General features: G+C 43.8%; 1 protein-coding gene across 2 annotated transcripts in view; it reads right to left on the minus strand.

Annotated features, from left to right (window-relative positions):
* The window catches only part of LARS2 (leucyl-tRNA synthetase 2, mitochondrial), a 120562-nt gene that overhangs the window by 89823 nt on the left and 18025 nt on the right, over nucleotides 1–12714 (minus strand). For both annotated transcript variants that reach the window (XM_019724060.2, XM_074312510.1), the window contains exons 4-5: nucleotides 10860–10951; nucleotides 8532–8592 (exon numbers count right to left, since the gene is read on the minus strand). In XM_019724060.2, the coding sequence (XP_019579619.2) occupies nucleotides 8532–8592; nucleotides 10860–10951 (153 nt within the window). The remainder of the gene's footprint in view (nucleotides 1–8531; nucleotides 8593–10859; nucleotides 10952–12714) is intronic.

Genomic DNA, 12714 nt, shown 5'->3' on the forward strand with positions numbered 1-12714 from the left:
AGGAAGGGCTAGAGACAGTGAAGCCCAGATCAGAATCTCACAGGACAGGGGAGGATTTTAAAAATTATACATGCCATCTTCTTCTGGGAAGATGGAATAGATAAATGTACCTTTACCTATTCTTTCCCCTAAGCACAACTAAAAACCCTGGACATTATATGTGTGTATATGTACACACACACACACACACACACACACACACACACACGAGGTCTGATAATTAAGTTTGTGAACTTGTTGCAACGATGTTGCTAACCTTTTTTGATCAGAGGGATTATTCATTACGAATTTGTACCAACTGGACAGTTAACCAAGTTTACTATCTGGAAGTGCTGAAAAGGCTGCGTGAAAAAGTTAGACAACTTGAACTTTTCGCCAACAATTCATGGCTCTTGTATCATGACAATGCACCAGCTCACAGGGCACTGTCGGTGAGGGAGTTTTTAGCCAGTAAACAAATAACTGTCTTGGAACACCCTCCCTACTCACCTGATCTGGCCCCCAATAACTTCTTTCTTTACCCGAAGATAAAGGAAATATTGAAAGGAAGACATTTTGATGACATTCAGGACATCAAGGGTAATACAACGATACCTCTGATGGCCATTCCAGAAAAAGAGTTCCAAAATGGCTTTGAAGGTGGGCTAGACGCTGGCATCAGCACATAGCTTCCCAAGGGGAGTACTTGGAAGGTGACTGTAGTGATATTCAGCAATGAAGTATGTAGCACTTTTTCTAGAATGAGTTCGTAAACGTAATTGTCCGACCATGTGTGTGTGTGTGTGTGTGTGTGTGTGTGTGTGTATACACCTATATATGAGCCCCAGTTGCTCCAGCCCCAGCTACGAGACATGTGAGTGAGCAGGCCCTTCAGACGGCTCCCACCCTCGCCTCCGAACTGCCCCCGATCACGCTGAATGGCACAGAGACGAGCTATCCTTGCCAAACTCTGCCCAGACTGCAGAAACATGGGCAAAATGACTGTTGGTGCTGTTCTCAGCCACCAAATTTTGGTGTGATGTGTTAGGTAGCCATAGTAACTGCAACTGATGATACCTGAAGAACCAATCAGACAAATCCAAACCGTGAGACATTGTACAAAACCACTGCACTAAAATCTTCAAAAGTCAAAACCGTTGTATGAGTCTGCTCAGCCTGCCGTAACAAAATACCAGCGACTGGATGGCTCCGAGAAGAGAAATTTATTTTCTCATAGTTCTGGAGGCTGATGTCTGAGATCAGGGTGCCAGCAGGTTGGGTTCTGGTGAGAGCTCCCTTCCTGGCTCGCAGGTGACTGCCATCTCAGTGTCCTCACATGACCTCTTCTTTGGGAGCACGCAGAAAGGGACAGCAAGCTCTCTGGCATTTCTTCTTATAAGGGCACTAATCTTTTCAGGAGGGGCCCCACCCTTATGGCCTCATCTAACCCTAATTATCTCCCAAAGATCCATCTCCAAACACTTTCATGTTGGGGGTTAGAGCTTCGACACAGGAATGGAGGGGTGGGCACAGACATTCAGTCCATAATAATCATTAAAAACTAAAAAGGTAGGGGAATGTGGTAGGAAGAATGACCTCTCACTAAGATGTCCACATCCTAATCCCTGGAACCAGTGAATCCTTGTATGTTAGTTAAGTGGCTAAAAGCATTTTGCAGGCATAATTAAAATAAGGAGATTATCCTCAATCATCCGGGTGAGCCCAGTGTAATCAAATGGGCAGGTAAAGGCAGGGATCTTTGGCTGCAGTCAGAGAGACACAGAAGGGGGAGTCAGAGGGATTTGAAGCATGAGAAGGACTGGACCACTGTTACTAGTGGGAACCACATGGCAAGATAGAAGGAATGGGGGCAGCTGTGAGAATCAGAGCCTGTTCCTGGCTGACAGCCAGCAAAGGGAGGCCCTAGTCCTACAGCCACCAAGGATCTGAATTCAGCCAACACCCTGGATGAGGAAGGGAGCAGACTCTTCCCTAAAGCATCTAGTAAGGAACACAGCTCTGCCAACACCTTCATTCTGGCCTTGTGAGACCCTAAGCAGAGGACCCCAGGAAGCCCACCCAAATTCTGGCCAACTGACACTGTGAGATAATACGTTTGTGTTGTTTTAAGATGCTAAGTTTGTGGTAATTTGTCAACAGAAAATTAATACAGGAGACTTGTCTGGGATAAAAAAAATAGCTATAAAAGCCATTCTTGGAATAACTGGGAAATTCACATGCAGATTGGATATCAGATAATACTATGAAATTACAGTGAATTTTCTTAGTTGTCAAAGTGGCATTGTGGTTATGAAGAAGCTCCTCTTGAGTCTTCAGAGAGGAATGCCAAAATACTTATAGGCCCAGGGCCCCCATGTCTTCAAGTTATGATCAAATACGGCAAAATGTCAACAATTGTTGAATCTAGGTGGAAGGCAAACGAGTGTTGATTTTACTGTTCTCTGAACTTTTCCGAATGTTTGAAAAAAAGCTATATTGGAGAAAAAAATGTTGAGTTAAAAAAGCTAGATACAGAAGAAGACATACTATGTGAGCCTATTTCTGTAACTTTAAAAAACATCTGTAAATGGCTGTAAATGGTAAGACTACAAGAATATAGGAAACAAGGCGGTGATGGTCATAAATGTCAGAACAGCAATTTCCTGTGGTGGAGAGAGATGGAGCTGCGACTGGAAACAGACACACACACAGAGAGCTCCCGGGTGCTGGCAAAGTGTTATTTCTTAATCCAGGTGGTGGCCATGCATTGCAATAATGTATGAAGCTATACATACATGTTGTATGTTTTGGTCTATACATGTCTAATATTTCACAGTGAAAGCAGTCAAAAATAATTCTGCGCTTGCAAAAACATTGCCTGTTTTTTTAAAAAATTGTTGTTATTATTTATTTATGCTCTCCCTTATGTCAGACAGAATGGATGGTAGGCCTGTATGTTGATTCCTAGCTAATAAGGCTTGGGAGCACGCTCATGCCTAAGATCCTCTTTTTCCAGAGAGAAAAACAAAATCACAGACCTGCTGAATCCCAAACTCTGGGGGTGGGACCCAGAAACCTGCGCTTTGTTCAACAAGTCCTCCAGTGACTGGAATGCTCGCCAAGGTTTCAGAACCCCTGGTGTAAGCATGCCCTTAATTCATCCTTGTTATTTCTCATGCAGTAACAACAACACCTTCCAGACCGTGCAGGTATCGCTCCCCAACACGTTTAAAGCCCCCTGTACCCACACAACGACAGGCACCCACCCATTCTACTGATCAAAGGCCGTGCGCGCTGATACACGACGCAGACCTGGAAGCCTGCGTCAGCCGTGGAGAGACAGCTTGTGCTCTTCTTTTCTTTTTTTTTAATTTATTGGGGTGACAATTGTTAGTGAAATTATATAGACTTCAGGTGTACAATTCTGTATTACATCATCTATAAATCCCATTGTGTGTTCACCACCCAGGGGCAGTTCTCCTTCCATCGCCATATATTTGATCCCCCTTACCCTCATCTCCCACCCCCACCCCCCTTACCCTATGCTCTTCTTTTCCAAGGCATTGAAAGAATGATCTAATCTCTTTAACAACCACAGGAAGGAAGCACTTCCCTGGAGAGAAGCTGAGGCTCAGAGGTGCAACACATCCTGCCCAGCACGTCTGAATGGCAAGACCTACTATCCACACCCAGACCTCTGAGGTGAGCGTCTAAGAGCCCATCTCCTAAAAGCACCTCAAAAGCATCAAATCGGGACAGTCTGGTCCCATCAGCCGCGTGCACATCCTTAGCAGGGATGACACAGCTGGACTCATGCCCACCGGTGTGGACTGCAGATAAAACAAACTGCTTGCTCAAATTGCCTCCTTTCCCGAGAAGCCCCAAGAGACCTCCTTCTTTAGCTGGGGCTGATGAGGCCAAGAACGCTCTCCTGGCAGCAGAACACTTTCTCGCATGTTTTAGGCTGTTAAGTACTGAGCTGGCACCGCTCTGCATGAGGTCAGCTGAACATGTGCGATGTATGTGTGATGAGATGTGGTCCCCAACCTCAAGGGGACTGCAGCTCTGAACACTAACCCTTAGGCACCAGCACCTACCTTCCTGTGAATAGGTCAGCTCTAAAACGTGAGCTGCCAATTCAGTTCAGCTAAAACAAGGGCGTTTTACGCCTTTTTCCTCCTAACCAGAGGAAGACCTCTGGAATGCGGTTAAATTTCTGACTCTGAGGGACAAGTAATCCAGAGCCGGAGATTTGCCAGACAAACTGCTTCACCTCTGTAGGCACTTGAAAGAGGCCTTGCAGAGTCAAACACTTGGGTGCCTGTTACACGTTGCCAAGGAAACCACTGCTCCCAGCTCGCACAATGGGAATCTTCCCATGTTTTCAGGCACTCACTGGCCCCCAAGTTCTTTTTGTCTTAAGCTATTCTTTGAATTCTCTTAAAGTAAAAAGAAAAGAAAAAAGTTAAAAATATATATTTCTGTTATCCTGGAGCCGTCCTTATTTCTTGTGTTTAATCCTTCCTACCAAACATCTAGTCTTCTATGTAAATAAAATGCCAAGATAGGTAAGAGTCTTGAAGCAATAATAATTTTCACTCTTGTAATCATACAAATCATGAAAATCACACAAATCATGAAAATAAATCATGAAGGTATGGTCCAAAGACCTTGTGTGTTTTGGATGAAAAGAGTACTGCTCCCAAGCCATAACGATATGGAAGTTGGGGATAAAAGGCTCGACAAAGACCCGCAGACATGCAGGCAAACCAACCCATGGGGTAAAGAATTACAAGACAACCCGGGAAATTCGCAAAATGACTGCAATGCCATGATGTTACAGTATTATCGGTAATTGTTTTAGGTATCATAATGGAATTGTGACTGAAGAAGGAAGGAAAGAGGAGGGGAGGGAGGGAAGGAGGGAGAGAGGGAAAAGTAAGCCTTCACCTTTTGCTATAAATACTGAACTCTTTACAGATGACGTTGTACAGTGTCTGGGGCTTGCTGCAAATAACTCAGCATGGAGGAGCTTAGATCAAACATGAGTGGCCACGTAATAGCAACTGCTGAAGCTGGAGGATGAGTGTTTGGGGGCTCCTCATATTACACTTACTTTTTTGGTATAAACTGGAAAATGTCCATAATACAGTATTTAAAAAAAAAAAAAAAAAAAAGAGGCAGGAGAGAAAGACTACGGGAAGAAGGAGAGGAAACAGAACACAGGTGGGTCAAACAAAAGGGACGAGAGAGAACAGGGAATGGAAAGAGGACGGTGAAAGGGAAGAAAGATGGAGAGAAAGTGAGAGAAACAGAAGCACAGAGATCTGTGCAGATGCCTCAGCGGCCTCCCTGCCTCATGCAGGCTGGGCAGCACTGATGGCACCAAAAGCCTGTCCCGGGAACAATTCTGCTAGCGCTCGGTTCTGAGGTGCCCCTTCCACTGTCCTAGGATGACCACAGCTCAGTAGAACTTCAGCTATTCAAACTCAGCTTGCAGTTTCTTACCTTCCCTTTCCTCAATATGATACAGCCTGTTTGGAGAATAACATCTAAAAGAGTGAAACAGCATACGCTAAAAGTCATCCTTTGAAAATCGTTCTGGCTCACCACAAACGCATTAATTCCAGAAATGTAGATTTTTTATTTATTTTTTTAATCTAGAGAATTAAGCCTTTTATGAAAGAGAGAGGCGAATGCAACTCCAGGGCTAGGCCATTCCGACAGGGATTCCCACTCAGGGAAAGGCAGGCAGAATGAGGCTGTGACCCAGGTTCTAACATGGGCTTTCTCCATCTGGAGGAAGAAGATAGCACTTCTGAGCCATCTTATTTTTAAAACATTCTGCTAATTATCAGCTAGCCATCTGTTGAATTATCTGGTTTTTCTGAGACTTTAGGAATGTTACCTTGCAAAGGGCACAGATTTGCCTCGCCAGTTAAATAAACCAGTCCTCTACCTCCTCACTTTGCTGTTCCCTATGACCAGATTGTAAGGTTTTAACCAAAAAGCACTTGTGGAATTCTGGGCAGGAGGGCACCAAGAACACACGCATCTAAACTTGTTTCCATTTCTCTCATTAAAATGACCAACAGAATTTAAAGATGGGGGTCAAGGGGACTGCACCAGTGCTGGCAACAACAGAAGGTGCCATCACCACGCCAGAAATGCCAAGGAATTTTGGCAGATGGGACCAGATTGAAGAAAAAGCCAAATAGCATCTCCCCCTTTTAAGAAAAGGTTGAGAACCAGGGCTCTAGCACCCTTTATTCCAAATGGCAAGGCCCAGAGGGGACAGTGGGCTATGTGGCAGATGGACAGTCCATAAACGGGACACTCCTGGCTGCGGTGGCTCAGCAGCACTCAGTCAGGGGTATCTGATGCCACAACTCACAAGTGCTTGATCAGACCAAAGAGAACGATGTACCAGGAGCAGTGGATTCCCCAAACCCAGATAGAAATAAACGAGGCAGAGACGGTGACCGAGCTTCCCCTCCCCGCCTCTCAGGCTGATGGATCTCTAGACTAGTCAGTCCACTAAGGAAAAGGGAAAAAAAATCCACAAGGTGTCTACGAAGAGATTCTGAAACAAACAAGGAGAACACAGCATTCCAAACTGGTGAAAATGATTTATTAACAGGAAGCAAAAATAACTTTCAAGAGCATCTCCTTGTATTCTCTAGAAAATTTCTGACCATATATGGTCTGTGAAGATGAGATAACAAAATAAGTAGGAAAAGAAGCACCTGGCCAAGAGGCTTGAGAAAGAAAATGGGCACTGAATGAGATAAGGAAAAAGAATAACAAATCTAAAAATACAACAGCAAAATTAATATTTGCATTAGAAACTATACGAAGCAACGTTGATTCTATTGAAATTGAATCAGTGATGTGGAAAACAAACATGAGAAGTTCTTTCAAAGAAAAAGATCAAAGTCGTGAGAAGATGATTAAAATGGAGGACAGTGAACAGAGCACCGACCGATAGGCAGTGTTCTCGAGAAAGCCTACAAAACTGCCCCAGGAGAGACCCACAGCTGTGGGTCAGCAGTGGTTACTAAATACCAGGTGAAATTAAAGCTACAGAAAGTCACTTTTGCAAAGGACATTTGATAAAATGGGAAAATGTTCATCAATAGTAGGTAAAAAAAAAAAAAAAAAGCATTACGAATTCAATTTTACAAAAGTAAATTACGTAAATGTTTATAATTCCAGAATAAAAGACTGCAAGGAACCATGCCAGGATTTCAAATTTGGTGGCCTGACTTGTGTTCTTCCTTATACTTTTCTGTATTTTCTAATCTTCTAGGATAATCAGGACAAGTATCCATTAATTTTTGAACCATTTTGGTTTTTGTTCCTGTGCAGGGCTAGGCTAGTTATCATCCTTGGGGGTTAACAAGTCCACTTTTGTCCTTAAAGAAGCTGCAATTTCATCTCTGGAATGCTCCGGGCATGACTCAATTCTCTTATTAGTGATTGTCTACTGGCACTTCAGGGCAACTTGACCCAGGGGACAGGACTTTTTCACACCTCCACCAAATGAAACACTGGTGAGCTTGCAAGTAAGTGGTTAAAATGGCATCAGTGGTGCAATGAGAACTTGATTCGGCCCATGACCTCATCTAAAGAAGCTACCAAAAAAACAAAAGAATCAGGGATTGCTTAAATGTGTTCGACTTTCGCTTTTTCACTGCTCATCAAATCTCAATCATTTAAGAAATTGTTGGGAAGGAAAAGAACAAGATCTGACTGGAGTGTGTTCCAGGTGCTTCTTCTGAATAAAACGATGTGAACTTGAACTTGACAGGCCCCGCAATGAAAACCCCAATCATTTTGCAGAGTAAATGGGATGCTAAGACAAATCACGACATTGGAAGTGTCCTTTATAGAGAGGCCAAACAGGAGTCCATGTCACCTAACAGGCGACCCATCAATGTCTAAGGGGTGAGCCTTGGCCAGAGCGTTGAAGCGCTCAGCCATACTTATGTGACTGTCTATGACACCCAAGCGGTCTTCAGTGCACTCCTCCCAAGTCTGGAATTCTCCAGTGAATACACAGTTTGAAAGGATTTTTGTGACAGAATCTCTATGGGTTCTTATGAGCCTCAATTCCGAGCTTGGAACTAAAGGTGAATAAATGGTCAGTTGACTTAACACCCAATCACCTAAGAGGACCAGATGGGTTGATAGTTCATCACTTCTAAATAGAGTCCCGTCATGTTTTTAAACTATTGCTGAGAACAGCAGGAATCCTTGGGCAAAGCTTTTGCCACACATAAATCAGAGCCAACTGCGAAGTTAAAGTTAACACTCTCAGCTTAATCCCACAGAAAATTACTTGTTTGTAGGTAAATTAGCTCCTGGGGACACTTTCGTCTTCCTTGAGCGCTACCCTGTTCCTCCTGCTTTCTGCCTCCCGCCCTTCTCTTCTCCCAAACCAAAGATGGTGCATATGATGTTAGATGTGTGCAGCGCCCCGGGCAACCACGTCCTGTGCAGCCAGAACCTTCATTAAAATAAAGAGCTTCCAGGAAAAAGGGCTGACTTACCCTATCCCAGCTGAAACACAGGCCCAGACGATCTAGCTGTTTCCTCATGTATTTAATATTACTGTGGAACAAAGGGAAGAAAGTTTGGTTTCTAGAGGGTGAGGAGCCAGAAACAAACTATGTATGTGAATGTGAAGGGAAACTGGAAAATAAATCACTAAGAATCAACGAAAATGTCTGCATATTAAAAGATATCTATTCTTTGGACTGATACAGAATCTAGTAGAAACCATAATGGTCTTTGGCCCTGGGGATGAGCCCTTCCTCTGTCCATTCAGACTCCTTACTCTGTGCACTGCTGGACCATTCACATGTCTGTATCCTGCACAGATTTGGGCCAAGCATTTACAAGTTCAAAATCCACTGAAGAGAAAAACCTTAACAGTCAAACTGTGGGAATCCAAAAGAAACCTGGTTTAGTGCTTTGACAATCAAAACCTGAAGTCTAAAACTGTCCAATATTTGGGAAAGAGGAGAAAAGTGAATTTATCAACTTTAATACAAAATGAGATAAGAAAATACATCATTTTTTCTTTTTGTTAAAGAAAAAGGACTCATTCATTTCTACTGCATCCTCTTTCCATTCAAGCAGACTGAAAATATGAAAAGCCATGAAAAAATTCTCTAGGTGATCTTTGATTAGCTAACAATAGCTTATTTTATTCCAGGTTCTATGCTAAGCATTTTTGCCTTTACAACTTCGGAGCAAGAGGGCTTGGGCATTTGAGGTAGAAATATATGCCCAGTTTATTCTGGGCATGGCTTTCTCCCAGGGCTTTCTATAGACCAAATGTCTGTGTCCCCCCAAATTCATATGTTGAAACCTAACCCCCAATGAGATGGTATTTGGAGGTGGGGGCCTTTGGGAGGTGATTAGGTCACAAGGACACAGCCCTCATGAATGGCATTAGGGCCCCTATAAAAGAGACCCCAGAGAGCTCCGTCGCCCTTTCCACCGTGTGAGGACACAGCGAGAAGATGACTGTATGAGCCAGGAAGCGAGTCCTCAGCAGATACCGAATCTGCAGGTACCCTGATCTTAGACTTCCCAGCCTCCAGAACTGTGAGAAATAAATTTCTGTTGTTTATAAGCCACCCAGACTGTGGTATTTGTTATTAGTAGCTGACTAAGACAGTGCTTAATCTTTATCCATTCATATGAGGTAGGAACTATGACTGTCCTCTTTTACAGGTAAGTAAATTGAGGCACAGAGATGTTAAGTAACTTGCTCAAGGTGATTAGCTAGCAAGAAGGCAGGGTTTGCACCTAGGTGACCTGATTCAGGGGTCATCTTCTTAGCTGCTACTCTCTAGTAGAGGGGTTGGCAGCCGCCTTTTTCTGTAAAGGGCCAGATGCTAGTATTTTCAGCTTTGTGAGCCATATGGTCTCAGTCACAGCTACTCAGCTCTGCCCCTGTAGCATGAAAGCGGCCATCGGCAATATGCAAACACATGGGTGTGACTATGTTCCAATAAAACTTTATTTACAAGGCCAGGCAGGGCCAAATTTGGCCCATGGGCCATACCTTTGCCAATCCCTGGTCTAGCTGACATCAAACGTGAGCCCTATTTGATCCACTTTATTTGATCATTTCCCCTAGAGAACTGAATGGTGCCATGGATGCTTTTACATTGTAGCCTTGGTCAAGATAAAGCAAAGGAAGGTGAGGATACAGGAGCCAGACCCTGGAACTGTGCTTCTATGTCTCAGAGGGGTGGGGTGGGGAAGGAAAGTTTACGGGGTGGGCCCAGAACCTTCTGCTGGGTTCTGGTATGAGGCCCTCAAGACTCTATCAGGAGGGGGCGGGATGGGCACTGCCAGCCCACAGGGACACGGAAGCCTGGGTACAGGAGGGGTCGGGAGCGTGCCCTTGGAGACAGCCACGCCCAGAATAAACTGGCCATACAGTCCTACATCAAATGCCCAAGCCCTCTTGCTTCGAAGTTGTAAAGGAAAACATGAACAGAATTTTCAGGGAAAATTCAAATGTGGAATATGGATATAGCTCAAACTATGGTCAAGAAAATGAGAAGCACTGTAGAAATTTAACAAATGCAACCTTCTCCTTCTTTCCTTCCAAATGCAAATACTCAAAGACAGAGTAACTTGTATATAACAAAGCATCAAAATAAACACATGAACGAATACCCAAAACCCTCTCTGTGACTTCTTAGTAAAAGACAAATACCAATATTTACATAACCTGTGTATCACTTGGCAGGCCACCGTGTTCTGTTTGCTTTGTTTTCTATTAGTCATGCACAGATTTTTTAAAAAAATTTAAGGTTTCTGTGTAGAGGTGTTTGAACATGCCTATAAATACATACCTTCGAGTCCAACTTTCTGGATGTAGATTCCTCTCAATCGCAGCATTTTCGGCAGGCAGTCCAAATGCATCCCATCCCATGGGGTTGATGACCTAGTACCCAAACAAGAAATATCAGGCACAGCAGACTGCTAAGACGTACGTCTGTATTCTCTTCCGAGCCATAAACAGGCATTTCCTCCTACTAACATGCCTTATCCCTTTCTGGACGATTTCAAAATGTGGTTTTGAAAGCCAGTTGGCTCTCTGTGCCATAATTTAGAAGGTTATACACCAAGGCACCGACAGCAGTTATCTCTGAGTAGGTGTTTTCATGACACTTTTTATTTTCTTCTTCTTATCTGTCTTGTCTGTAATGAACCTTAACAGTTCTTCTGAAATTATAAAAAGTTTCTTTCAATTTCAAAAGTATGTATATATAAAAACGTATTGTTCAAAATGCCCACCTCATGTTAATATTTTCCAATTAAGGAGCGGTGCTGTCAAAGTCAGGCCGGGCCAAATCTGGCCCATGGGCCAGTATGGTAGCCACCAGCCACATGTAGTTACATAAATTTAAATTAATTTAAATTAAAAATTCACTTCCTCAGTTGCACTAGCCCCCTTCAAGTGTGCAACAGCACTTCAAATCACTTCCTATATTTCCACTCTCCAAAGAACAGGGAATGCCAAGATCTTAGAGCTCAAAGAGGCTTTTGAGATACATCTTCCACCCCCACCCCCTTATTTGACAGTTTGAGCAACTGTGGCCCAGCAAGTGTGAGCAGCCTAGCTAGGTCACACCAGAAGCAATTACCTTAAGCCAGGATAGGCAAGTAAGGCATTCATTTCTGCAAATGAACAACCAGTTACAACTCAGCTGGCAGCTTCAATAGCAAGTTCTGTCAACCTAACTTACACGCCGTGAACGAGAACAACCGCTTGAAACACGTGCTGTGGCACCGAGGGACAGCATCGGAAGACCAGGGTCTCTATCCAGTCAGGAAAGACACCTGCTTTGAAAACCCAGGCCCAGAAATCTCTCTTCCAGGCAGATTTCTGAAGCTTACCTGTGCATGAGGATGACCCATAGACTCCAATTTTTCTAGAAAACAGCTCTTTCCCACCAACCATCTTACTTCCTATTAAGCCCCTGGTCTGTCCACTGCCATGAGCTGGGTTGGTCGGATGGTTGGTTGGTTGGCTGGTTTGTAATCACGCACAGAAATTTCCTTGGGATAATGACAAAACTCAGAGGTACTTGCTGGCACCACCTCATCCATCACCATGCGTATCAGAAAGAGACAGTTTTCACTAAAAAAACAGGTCTTGTTTTCTTTTATAAATAACTTTCCCCCTGATTACTGAAGTAATGCGTATTCACCATAAATAATCTGGTACAATGAGAAAAATATTCCAAAAAGAGTTAAAACTCACCTGTAATTTTCTATTACGCCATACAGTCGTATATAACCAGCTAAATTTGGTAAATTTATATCCAATTTTTTAAAATCGGGATACTGTTTATACATGTGCTTTTCCATCTCCTTTTTGCTTTTCCGCACTGTGCCCCAGAGTGTTCTTCCATCTCCCTGCCTGGCCTAGGACTCTGCAAGGTACACACAAGTATCACCACGGCCATCTCTGCTTCAGGTCCTTAACTACCTACGACCACGGTGTCCCGAACTGCCTGGACTCACCCTCCCGTCCCCGTTCCCAGATCTGTCCTCTCCTTAGTCCCTCTTAGCAGGTAGCAGTGAGAGAACAGGCACACCCCACTCAGGGGCAGGAGCCACTTGCCTTAACGCCATCCTTCCATTACGCACGCTATTATTTCTGGGGTTTTAGCAGTCTGATGGAACAATTCCACCTCAAGA

This window comes from Rhinolophus sinicus, linkage group LG10 (assembly GCF_036562045.2).
Source record: "Rhinolophus sinicus isolate RSC01 linkage group LG10, ASM3656204v1, whole genome shotgun sequence".
NCBI lineage: Eukaryota > Metazoa > Chordata > Mammalia > Chiroptera > Rhinolophidae > Rhinolophus > Rhinolophus sinicus.